The 13368-nt window shown below is 40.9% G+C and overlaps 1 protein-coding gene across 1 annotated transcript in view; it reads left to right on the top strand.

Moving 5' to 3' along the window:
• The first annotated feature begins 6 nt into the window (after positions 1-6).
• PPM1L (protein phosphatase, Mg2+/Mn2+ dependent 1L) overlaps positions 7-13368 on the top strand; it is a 229440-nt gene continuing 216078 nt past the window's right edge. Inside the window, exon 1 of the mRNA XM_006102675.3 lies at positions 7-345. Coding sequence (XP_006102737.2) covers positions 118-345 — 228 coding nt within the window. The 5' untranslated portion in view covers positions 7-117. The remainder of the gene's footprint in view (positions 346-13368) is intronic.

The raw sequence follows: 13368 nt of genomic DNA, 5'->3' as shown, positions 1-13368 counted from the left end.
TTCTTGCTGAGACCCGAGACGCTCTTCCTGCTGTGCATCAGCGTGGCGCTGTGGAGTTACTTCTTCCACACGGACGAGGTGAAGACCATCGTCAAGTCCAGCCGGGACGCCGTGAAGATGGTGAAGGGCAAGGTCGCAGAGATCATGCAGAACGATCGGCTCGGGGGGCTCGACGTCTTGGAGGCCGAGTTTTCCAAGACCTGGGAGTTCAAGAGCCACAACGTGGCGGTGTATTCCATCCAGGGCCGGAGAGACCACATGGAGGACCGATTCGAAGTTCTGACGGACCTAGCCAACAAGACGCACCCGTCCATCTTCGGGATCTTCGACGGGCACGGGGGCGAGGTAGGAGTTTTCTGGGGGCTGTGTGTGTGTGTGCAAATAACAGGACGTGGTGTGCTGGGGTGGGGGACGAGGGAGGGGGAGGACTTGGGTGCGAGGGGCGTGGTGATGACCTGGTACCAGGTTGGATCAAGCCACTAGTTCCAAGTTGCCAAAAACATGTTTGGACTCAGACTTCTTGGGACTGAAGGTCCATTTTGGAAGAGGGAGGGTCATCCTTGGCTTATAGGGTGCCTCATCATTTGTGATGTTTCTCAAGGCCAGCCCCCAGCAAATGACTGTGCTAGTTTTGCGGGGAGAGTTAATGGTTTTCTACAGTGAACTTTGGCCTGTGGTCTCAGCGCCTCTGTTCTAGGGTTGGAGACCGAGGAAGGCACAGAGAAGGAAGAAAATCTCTTTGATCCTCATTAGGGAAAAGAGACATAAAATGCAGAGCCGAGTCAGTGAGGGCTCAGTGAGGATGAAGGAAGAAGCCGTGACTCCTTCCCATCGCCTTCGCCTTGAGGAGGGACCCCAGGGACATCCCTGCGCTTCTTGCCAACTCCATTAACTTCGCAAATGCAGTCGGGCCAGTTGACAGCAGCGCCTCGCTGGCCGCCTGTGTCTAGCTGGTTCTGCAGCCCGGGACCGGAGATGCCCCTGGCCTTTGCAGAGGTGGCGATGCCAGGTCTCGCCCCTGCGCCCTGGTCGAAGTGGGGCGCGGACGGCTCTCAGCTTCTCAAAGCCTTTATTTGGGGTTCATGTGATGAGGTTAGAAGGCCGGTTGAGGGCTCTCACCCTCTTTTCTGCGGCACCCTGATTGCGCGCTGGGGCTCAGATTTCCTGGAGGTCCGGGGAGGATTGGCTCTGGTCCTCGGGCATGGGCCCAGTAGAAATGAGTGGCAAATGTAACTCCAAAGAGCACCGGGCCAGCCGCCCCATCTCTTTCAATTTGGCAGTTTATAACAGTTTCATTGTTGCCTACACTCTCTCTCTCTTTTTTTTTTTTTTGGCAGCATACTTTCTCCCGTATGTCCTCCCTACCTTCTTCCCACCCCTTCTTCATCATTTCCCCCCTTCCTCACACCCCATACTCCCATCCAACTTTGCCCCAACTCTCTTCTTAGCCCTTCTGATCTGCGGGTGGGCTGTAGGGGATGTCATTCTCTTTCAATCTTTGCTTGTCCTTTGGCATTTGTTTTGGGTGAATATTGAGAAAGCTTTCAATTAGTGATCTTATCTGCATTCTATCTCTGATATAAAGTCACTTCACCTCCCACTCTGCTAATCTGTCCATGATACTGTATCTTACCTGCCTTGTAGAAGCAGGTTTGCCAGGAATGGCAAACTTAGTTGGGAAATTTATTTGGCAGAGCCGAAATCAGTTTTTGCTCTTTCCCATTCAGCCTAGCCCTTTCTGTGTTCTGCCTTTCAAAATGAAGGTTTCTCATTGGTGGTAAATTTGTAGCCTCCTGTGTAGTGTGGGTTCCTTTCCCCTGGGTCACAGGGTGGGGGAAAGATGTGAAGTTAATTGGAAGAGATGCTGTGTACTTGGGTGGTAAAAGCATATCTGAATGACATGGTTGCCAACATGATAACTGATACGTTTTCTTGCCTTGAGTCAGAATGTTTATATTTTCATTTTGTGTTCCAGACTGTGATAAGTCTTTTAATAAAGCTTATATTTCTTAAACGTTTTTATAATTAAGTTGCTGGCAGATGATATAATCTGTTCCTGGTCTTAGAAAGCACTGCTTTATTTTTAATTTAGAGGTCTGTATGTAATGCTAATGTTGTGAAACTTCGGCTTTGGCTGGTCTGGTGTGCTCTGTTGGCATGTTTTATTCTGCATGTGTAAGTGAATGCTATTTTACATTTTCTTTTCAAACCGGTTAGGGCTAAATTGATATTTTAAAACCTGAAAACGGCAGACCCAAATTGGTTGAGAAATTTTCAGTACTGTCTTCTGGTAAATGTGTCACCCAGAAAAGGGACTAGATAAATGCTTTTATTTAACCAGAACTATTTTACATGTACAGGGCTTTTCATTAAATTTTTAAATAATAGAGGAAAAGTGAGTATCGTTAGCAAAATTATGAAGTGCTTTTTATTTTGCCTTACATTAAAAAGCCTGCTCTTTGTAACATAATCAGTATTGTCACATTTTTAGGTAATTTCTCTCTTGCCTTTTCTTTCTTTCAAAGAAAATCCCACCATCTACTTCTTATCTTTTGTGTTGTTTAGCTCCTTTAACATTCACCAGAGGAGGGTGCTACTGTTTGATTTTGGTAGAAATGATAGTTATCTTTTTTCAGAGAAGAGAAAGCTTTTTCTGAACTCTCTGTTACTTATATATATGCTGTCTGTAGAGTGCTACAGAAGGTAACTGAGGAGGCTAATTTTATTTCCAATAATTCACACTAATAAGATAGGCTATAAAAAACCCACCAGGGCCCATCTGTAAATGGTAGTGCTTTTTAGATCCAGAAAGGACCTACGCCACATTGTGTGTTCATTTCATCCATTTTTAGATGAGATGTTTGTTGATGGCTGTAGTTGTGACCTTCCTAAGGCTACGTGGCTAGTTCAAGGCCTTCAGCTTGGTGATTTTTAAAAAATATATATTTTATTGATTTTTCACAGAGAGGAAGGGAGAGGGATAGAGAGTTAGAAACATCGATGAGAGAGAAACATCAATCAGCTGCCTCTTGCACACTCCCTACTGGGGATGTGCCCGCAACCAAGGTACATGCCCTTGACCAGAATCGAACCTGGGACCCTTCAGTCCGCGGGTCGTCGCTCTATCCACTGAGCCAAACCAGTTAGGGCAAGTTTGGTGATTTTTATATGAAACCACTGGACAGATTAGTTTGCATATTAACCCGGAAAGGCAGATAACACACTAGGGCAATGATGGCGAACCTTTTGAGCTCAGTGTGTCAGCATTTTGAAAAACCCTAACTTAACTCTGGTGCCGTGTTACATATAGAAATTTTTTGATATTTGCAACCATAGTAAAATAATGACTTATATTTTTGATATTTACTTTATATATTTAAATGCCATTTAACAAAGAAAAATCAACCAAAAAAATGAGTCACCTCTGACACGCGTGTCATAGGTTCGCCATCACTGCACTAGGGATCCAAAGGTGAATGAGACGTGACTCTCATCCTCAAAAAGTTTCAGTGTAGTGTCAGAGATAGACCTGTATGCCAAACATCTCAGCTGAAATGTGACCTTGGGCAAGTTGCACTTTATCTGGGAGTTTTTAATTTGAAAAACAATAATAGTGCATGCAGACTGTACCCTCATCAATTGCATCATACACTGTCTAGGGGAATACCAATGGAGAGAAGGATATGGAAGAAGAAAACTTAGAGACCAAAAAAGACTGCAGTGTTAGGGCAACAACATCCAAGGAGAGAGGCTATACATGTGAAAGCTACAACACTGATCACTAGAAAGGTGTGTATGTTGGATATGGATCATTCATTAGGTATCCCCCAAACTCTATCTCTCTTTATTCTAACTTCTGGTGAACTGACTATTAAATCAGGATTCCCAGTATCCTCATATTGGGATAGCAATACCCTGGCTTCAGGTACAAATTTTCAGATTGGTTAAAAAGACTCTTCTCTATGATTAATTAATAAATTGGTATTCTTTTATTTTGAATCATATATGAACATTTATTCCAATACTGCCAGCAGTATGGGAGAGCAGCAATAAATTGGTATTCTTATTTGTACTTCAGGCTCTTATGCGTTGGGTTAGCATGAGTTAGTTCTCGAGTCTGGGCAACTATGTGTTTTTGACAAAGATATCTTTGGCTTTGTTATGTCAAGGACCAGACTCTGGATGGCCACAATTTCTAGATGGATGAAATCTTAAAGAGCCTTGTCTTGATGGTCCTATAGGCCAGCTTCCTTGGGCCCTTGAGACATTCTAAACACCAATACTATGGGTAGATGGTTGATTACATGTGTGTGTGTATGTGTGTGTGTGTGTCTAAAGCTATGACAGTGATTGTTTTGCTGTATAACAAAGATTAAAACAACAAAGAGGTTAAAAAATAGCTCAGGTTGTATCAAGTGATGTGGGAAGTTTATTTTAAAAATTAAAACATAATGTTTACCTATGAACATTTTTGTGTGCTTACTTATAATTTTTATCCACAGGCAAAGGTGGGTTTTGTTTTATTTTCATATTATCTGAAGAAATATCACCAATTCTTTGAAGCAACTTTGCCAGTGTTCATGGCTGGAACCTATCTAGAACAACAGGTTGTTATGTATTCCATATGCTTATAGGCGTTACTGTATTGAAGGTCACATATTATTATATCATACATTTGACAAACAGCGTGGCCAGTGGTTAAGCTTAGAGTCTCATCAGAGAGAAACTGTACTTCAGATGCTTGTCAGGGGCTACAGTCTTGGGGCTCAGCACTTCTCTGGAGCTCAGAAGAGAAACAGCTTACGAAGGGTTGCCTGAAGGAACTAAAAAGTCTAGTTCTTTAGATCAGTGGTTCTTAACTTTCCTGGAGTCATGCTTCTCTTTGAGGATGTTGTGAAACTACAGACCTATCCCCCAGAGAAAAAGGGACATGTGCATCAAGTTTTGTTTATAATTTCAGAGATAAGTGGATGCATGAAGCCTCTGGATTTTAGGTTAGTCTAGATACAATAAAATCTGTTTCTGATAGATCTAGACCTGCAGGGAGCTGTCTACTTGGACTCCTTGGCTCGATTGCCTTCCTCTCCATCATTTGCAAATACTGATTTGTGTGCTGGCTAGTGAGGGTTGTTATGACGGGTGGTCTTCCAAAGCTGTCTGACAAATCAGCTGCAAGGATGTTGTTGGAGACTTTTTTGTTAGGTTATATGTTCTCTTTATGCGGACCAAGGGAGAGATAGTTCTCTGATAGCTTTTTTTTTAAAAAAAATATATTTTATTGTTTTTTTATAGAGAGGAAGGGAGAGGGATAGAGAGCTAGAAACATCGATGAGAGAGAAACATCGATCAGCTGCCTCCTGCACACCCCTACTGGGGATGTGCCCACAACCAAGGTACATGCCCCTGACCGGAATCAAACCTGGGACCCTTCAGTCCGCAGGCCGACACTCTATCCACTGAGCCAAACCAGCCAGGGCAGCTTTTTGTTTTTATCCAAAGGATGCCAAATCATATACCTGATTGGATTGTTTTGTGTTTGTTGGCTGCTTACAGTGTTAGAACCAAGCCTCTGGCCTGCCTCTAGCAAATGTGCAGAATTTTACTGGAAACATTCATTTGGTGCGTGAACTTCACTCCCAGGACAGCTTATCTTCCTACATTTGGCTTTCCTTTGTCCTGTTTCTGTCTTTCTCGTCTTACATATGTCATTTTATCTTGCTCTGGTATATGTATTTGTGTAAGCTTCATTGGATCCTTTCTGAAATAAGATATGATTCTGAATAAATAAATTATGAGTTGCACAATGAATGATCTGCTTTACAGACATTACAGCTGCTGCTGGTAAGTGTTGGGCTCCCATATTACTGACAAACAAGAGGCCTATGGATTTAGTGTGGACAAATGCCTTATGGTTTAAGAGAACATTTGCATTATTTTGGTTTAAAATGGCACATTAGCCCTGGTTGGGTGGCTCAGTCGGTTGGAGCATCGTCCATACACCAACAGGTTGTAGCTTTGATTCCCAGTCTGGGCACATCGCAGGTTGCAGGTTCAATGCCAGGTCGGGGCAGGATGTGTTTCTCACATTGATGTTTCTTCCTCTCTCCCTCCCTCCCCCCTCCCTTCTTCTCTAAGAACAATAATAATAATAAAAACTTCAGGTGAGGATTAAAAAAAGGCACATTAGCATTTCTGACAAAAAGAGCGGGTGCTTCCCTCTTGATACCCATTCCCCCTACCCTGAACCTCTTTGTAGGTGTAGGTGAATGTAGGATTCTGGCTGCTGACCTTGATGCGTCTTCTGAACAGATTGTTTAGAAATTCAGTTCAGTTAAACCAACATTTCCTGTATACTCTGCCATAGGTGGAAAACAATGGTACAATGTTGTGTTCTCTATGATACCCAAAGATGAATGAGTGCATTCTCTGCCCTCCAGGAGTGTTCTACCTACTGGGAAAGGTGAGCTTCTTAAAAACAGCAGAGCTTACCAGACCCAGCTGGACCACCTACAGGAGGGTAATGGCCTGACTTGGGAGCTTCGGAAATCTTGGATCATTTTTTAAAAGTATACATTTTTATTGATTTTAGAGCAGAAGGGAGAGGGAGAGAGAGTGATTAAAAAATTGGCTGCTTCCTGCAAGCCCCCTACTGGGGATTGAACCCGCAACCTGGGTATGTGCCCTGACTGGGAATCAAGCTGTGACTTCCTGGTTCATGGGTTGACGCTCAACCACTGAACCACACTGGCTGGGCAGTCTTGTATAATTTTGAAGAGGAACTGACATTTGACAATATCCTAGCATTTCAATAGACAGAGACACATTTTAAGAGATTGGGTGGAGGGAGGATGAAAAGATGACATTACAGGTGGAAGGGCAGTGTGACAATGGTCTAGAGCAGTGTTGGCGAACCTATGACACGTGAACTCATTTTTTTGGTTGATTTTTCTTTGTTAAATGGCATTTAAATATATAAAATAAATATCAAAAATATAAGTCTTTGTTTTACTATGGTTGCAAATATCAAAAAATTTCTATATGTGACACGGCACCAGAGTTAAGTTAGGGTTTTTCAAAATGCTGACACGCCGAGCTCAAAAGGTTCACCATCACTGGTCTAGAACAGCGGTTCTCAACCTGTGGGTCTCGACCCCTTTGGGGGTCGAACGACCCTTTCACAGGGGTCGCCTAAATACATCCTGCATATCAGATATTTACATCTCGATTCATAACAGTAGCAAAATTATAGTTATGAAGTAGCAACGAAAATTATTTTATGGTTGGGGATCACAACATGAGGAACTGTATTAAAGGATCGCAGCATTAGGAAGGTTGAGTACCACTGGTCTAGAGGAAGTAAAATGCAGGCACAGTTTGAAGAAAGGCAGGTAACCCCATGTCATGACCCAACTGCTGTCATTCTAGGAGCCCACTCATTATGTTTTTCCATATTTGAGAAGTACCCTCTGTGTTTTGATATACTTAATATTGTTTTAGGTTGACTATTTTTAAGTTAAGTCTATTACTTAAAAAAGAAACTTCGTATCAGCACTATAGTGGAAAATCCATACAATGAAATTCTTGGCCTCCAACTCACTAGAAGCTGTCTCCATCTTGATGGAATAGAGTGATTCTGAAAAGATTCCTCTCCTAGTCTCTGGTTGCCTCTGTCTCCCTCCTTATGCGTTTTATGAGTAGAAGGGTGGCTTTTAAAATTTAATTGTTGGCCATAATTTGAAGTGAGGCAGGCTGCTTGCTGCCTTCGCAAATGGAAGGTACCTCTAATGATGCCATTCCTTGAGGTACCCTAGTTTGGAACAACTTTCCACTGTGACTCACATGACAGGTGAGATTCCATGTATAATATACCTCCGTGGGGAACCCCGAGTTATGGGCAGTTCCCAGTGTTCTCACAGAAGTCCCACCTCATTTCTAATGCAAGTAAATGAGACGACGTTATAGGAATAAACCTGAATTCTTTTTAGCTTATTTTAAAAAGTAAGTAATCCACAAGTTTTGGTACTCGAGCCATTATTGGTCACAAATTGTGACATTTACAATGACAAGATACACCAGTGTGCTGGGACCACAGTTGAGGAGCCTGGCCTGGGTTTAGTGTACACACAGGTGATGCTCTGGAACTATTGTCAGCTCTGATGTTGAAAGCCACGCTGAGGAGCCTGGGCTGTGGGCTGTAGATGTTGGAGAACCATTGGATAGTTTTGAGCAGAGGAATGGCATATGATCCATGCTTCAGTAATCCTGTTCCTATAACCTATAGAGAAGATCGATGTGAATAAACAAGATAGAAAGTGGGGCGGGGGGAGGTAAATTGGTAAGGCTGGGCCAAAGTAGTGAAGATGAAACCCAGGGGTGTGGGCCGTTGCTGAGAGAGGGGGAGAGGATGAATTGGAGCTGCTCTGACGTGGTAAGCCTGCTGTCAGGGCGGCACCATCAAAATGAATGAGGGCAGTTGGATGGAGGAGGAAATTTGGACAATAGTGAGTTTGGCTAAACATTTGTTTCCTTTTTCCTTAGATTTACACATTTTCCGGGATTCATAAAATGTTTGTTGACCATTTGGTTGTTCAATTTGTAAAACATTATATCTGTCATACCTTATCTAAATGGACACATTTTAAAACAGAAAAATATACATTGTTTATAATATCTAATTATCCAAATAGTAAGACATTTCTTACTGTTTTACGTTGTTAAGTTTAGGTGTTGTTGCAAAGTCTAGCTTTTCCAAGACTAAAAAAACAGCATGTTTTCATTCCTCTTCATTTCCCTGGCACTGACTTTAAAATGAAAAATATGTATATCATTCAGTCTCAGATCTAAGGGGTCCTCTAGGTGGTCCCTAGGCTCTGTCCAATTTAAATAGAGGCAGATAATTCTTTAGGAACTCAGTTTTTTAATAAAGGGAATATTTTTATTTTGAGTGTTAATATTTGAAGCATTTGTTTTATTCTTAATTTCTATTTTGATCTTTGTCTACTTAAGTAATACTTTTTGTGGTTTAACTTTTTTTCACTATTTTAATAATTGTAGTTAATGAATATCAAAATAAATCCAGAGCAAGTTAAAATATTTTAAAATAAATTTTAAAATTATAAAAGTAATATGACTACATGATAGATAGTATAAACCCAAAAATTAATCCAAGTCTTATTATCCTGTGATATCCACTATTAAGATTTTGGTGTATTTCTTGCTTATATTTTTTATATGCATTTTAAAAAATATGTCTTTAGTGATTTGAGAGAGAGGGGAGGAGAGAGGGAGAGAGAGAAACATCGATCAGTTGATCAAACCGGAAATCTGGACATATCCAAGCTCCTACATTTGGTGTACTCCATCCCTGGGAACTGCTTTCAAGGAAGAAGCAAATGCAGTCCAGCAGGATGAGACTTTTCATCTAAAACTAATCTCATAGATAGGAGATGATAGAAATAGCAGTGGGGAAATGTTAGGGGCAAGAAAGGAATATTGGGGACTGGCTATGGTTGTGGGAAATATTGATGATGTTCTGTTAACCACGATTGCCTTGTGTTGCTTAAAGAAGGACATTCTGACCTGGCTGGGAGTTGTGCACCCTCAGGACCTGGGAGTCAACCTTGGAATTTGGTCCATTCTCATGGAAAGATTAACACCCTTGGTTGCCCAAACAATGGAGTCCCACTTTAGCCTCCTACTTCCCCATGCCTGTAATCCCTACCTCTCCATGTCTATAATCCAATTTCCCTGTGTGATCTTTGTCCTACCCTATATAAGCAGCCGGCTTATGGGCCAGCAGAGCAGATTTTTGTGGATGACGTGCTGCTCTCCCATACTGCCAGCAGTATTGGAATAAACAGTCCTTTTCTGAAAACAAAACAAAACAAAACAAAACAACCTCCCCAACACCCTCCCCCCCCCAAAAATAGCTATTCGCAATAAACAATAATGATTTGTGTTTAAAAAAATATTTTAATTGATTTCAGAAGGAAGGGAGAAGGATAGACAGATAGAAACATAAATGATGAGAGAGAGTCACTGATCGGTTGCTTCCTGCCTGTAGAGCAGATCCCCCACTGGGGATCGAGCCAGCAACCCAGGCCTGTGCTCTTGGCCAGAATCAAACCTGGGACCCTTCAGTCCACAGGCCTATGCTCTATCCACTGAGCCAAACCGGCTAGGGCAGATTTGTGTTTTATTTCAAAGTAATAAAGGCTTGACTTTAGGAAAGTGTATGGGGTATCCTTGCATAATTTCTCTTCATCCAGAAGCACTGTTTTGATTTAGAAGACCAAATGTCTTACTACCAAATGATGGTTAATTTTAAACAGCAAAATATTATTTTTCTCATTTGTTTATAATACTGGAGTTGTTATGTTTAGTTTGAGCAGATGCTAGTCTTGTGTTTCCATTCCAGAAGGCTACTTAATACATTATTCTCTTAGTCAACCTTAAGTCAAGCCCAAGCTTTGGTGATGGCTAGTTATAATCTATTTTTAATATACATATTCAAAAGCAAAGTTTAAATAAACAAAGGAAGCCATCATTTAAAATAGTCACTAGCACTATAGTACTTTTTATAGTACTTTTTCTTTTATACTTATAGGCCCTCCCTTGAAAAGTACAAAGCATTTAAAGTAAATATTCATGTAGAGAAAAACCATGCATACTGATAAATTGATATCCTTTCAATGAACTTGAAGTCTGTGCTATGTAAAGCTGTACTTAAAGAGTGAAGATATAGCCCAGCCGGTGTGGCCCAGTGGTTGAATATCAACCTGTGAACCAGGAGGTCACGGTTCGATTCCCGGTCAGGGCACACACCAGACTGCAGGCTCATCCCCAGTTTGGGGCCTGAAGGAGGCAGCCGATCAATGATTCTGCCTCTCCCTTCCTCTCTGAAACCAACAAAAATATATTAAAGAAAAAAAGAGTGAAGATAAAATATTTTACATTTGAAAAACAAATCTATAAATTTAATTACTTGATTTCTTTGGATAATTCTTTTCCCTTTCACTATTTAGTGAGAATAGGCCCCAATGTAATGGACCCTTAGCTGCCCCACCTTTCCTAGGATGAGGGAGGGCTGTGGTAGTTGAGTCTGTAAAGAATGAGACTTCCTTTCCTCCTTCCTTGAAGACAAGGGAGTTCCTGTCTGCCTCGGGGCATGGGGTTCCTCTGAAGGTAAGTTTGGGGCCACTGCATATAATTGTGCAAGAGGGACATGTACAACAATACCAGAGACACCATTTTCTAATGTGTACAGAAGAACTGTCTGCTCCCCAAGCTAGGTAGCTCTGGGGCTATAATCACTTGGAAAGGGCACCTTTCTCTAATTTGTACAAAAATGAACGGTTCCATAGCATTAGGCTTTCTTTCTGAGTCTCACATTTTTATCATACCATCCATCACTGTTACCTTCCTTGTTCTGCACCTGTGTGAGCAGCTGACAGATAATCTATGTGTCTTACTTGCTAAACCAAAGACCAGTTATCCATTGCACAGCGTGTCAGAAAACCTTATAACTTCCCTGGAGAAGTGAACACTTATTTGCATTTGCTTTTCCATGATGATACTCCAGGTTTTGGTCATTATAAATGTGAGTGGGAATTTAATGCCCTGTAGTAATAAATCTTAAATGTTTCAAATTGTGTCTTTAATAAGACAGCACTGCTCTTGGACAGTAAAGATTTTAATCTAAAACCACTTAAAAATTATTCTTGTAGCTATAGAATCACTAAAGGGTTGAAATGGTTCTATTCTAATAAGTATATGCTATTAAAAAAAATCTAATAAGTACCTTCATTTCTCTTTTTAATTAAGTAAATTAACTTTCAGTTAAATTAGTCACTGGACATTTTCTGGCCAAAGAAGTCTGTACTGACATTGTCAGGATTTTATGGAAATCGAGTCATAGGATTTTAGACATGTTTGCTTTTTTCCTCCCTAGAATAATGAGGTGCATTTGTTACAACAACTGGTTTACATAGGTATATGATAAATATGGGTGTCCTAGAGTTTGGGATTAAGATGTTTTTACTTCTCTTTTATTTCAACACTTAGATGTTTTTCTAAATTTCTGTTGAGAAAGAAGATAAATTTTGTCTTTAGATAGGCCTGGCAGGAATCTTGAATTGTCATATAATCCAAATATAGTGCCTAAGGCTTCACAGCTACATGAATAATCTAGTTTTAAAGACTTTCATCAAGGAGATTCCATTTGTCCCTGAAGAATTTTTTTCTCTGTAATCCTTTCTTTCAGGAAATTCATCTTCATATGGGAACTAGGTCTCTTTGGTTTAAGCTTATTTCTCTTAATTTGACCCTCAACCGACATACATTAGGATTAGGTTGTTGCCATTTGTATATCAGTAAAATAACAGTAATTAAAAGTCTCCTTCCCTTCCCCCATTTTAAATAAGTGCATCAATTTATGAGAGAAACACTCATCTCAAAGAAAAAAGAGACACAAGGTAATTTCTACCAAAGACAGTATAGAGCTATTTTGATAATAAAGGGAACGTCTTCTAGTTTTACAGATTGGTGGAGTAAATTCTAGCTAGACACCTAGATGGTGCATTAGTTGGAAATTTTTGTTTGCAAGTGATAGAAAACTCAACTGGCAGCAGCTTAAACACTAGTGACTTTTATTGTCCAACATAAGGAAAGGAATGGAAGTAGCTGTTTCCAAGACTGGTGAATTCAGCAGTTCAGTAACTTCAAGCCTTTTCTAGAACTACATCCAGAGATACGAGAAAGAAACTCTATTCTTACAACCTGAGGAAAACCTCTCTAGAAACTACCACTCATATCTCCTAGGTCAGATTTGTCTAAACCGATGACTTGGCCATGGGGATACTATCATCATGGTGAACTCTGACCCAACATAGTTCACCTTGGGTTTGGGGAGGAGCCCAGCCTCCTCTGGAGGTCCTGAAAGCCTAGGAAGGTGAGCAAAACTAGGGTTTTGTTAGCTAGGAAGAAGGGGAAGTGGGAATGGTGGTTGGAGGCCACACAAGTGGGAATGGGGTTCAGAGATGGTGGCCTGGATCATTTCTTGTTTGCACATTAGCAAATTCATCAGACAGTGTGGCTATAAAAGTATATAACACTGACATGGGGGAAATTAGCTTTAAAAAAGGGTAAACCATCTTATTTTCAATTGGCTTCAGGATGACTTTGCCTGGGAGCTGAGGTGTAAATTTGGTATTTTAGGGCCCTAACAAATCTTAAGAAATGATCAGTAGTTAGTTTTGTAACTCAGATTTTCTCTCTGTTCTGTGTAAACTAGCAACAAGGAGGGGCCCGAGTGTTTAGAAGACAACAAAGTGGATTTTCCCCCCTCTAATATATGTTGTTCAGTATGGT

The sequence above is a fragment of the Myotis lucifugus genome, unplaced genomic scaffold (genome assembly GCF_000147115.1).
Source record: "Myotis lucifugus unplaced genomic scaffold, Myoluc2.0 scaffold_423, whole genome shotgun sequence".
In the NCBI taxonomy this organism is placed as follows: Eukaryota; Metazoa; Chordata; class Mammalia; order Chiroptera; family Vespertilionidae; genus Myotis; species Myotis lucifugus.
The sequence above is the reverse complement of the archived record's forward strand: the minus strand, read 5'-3'. Positions and strand labels throughout refer to the sequence as shown.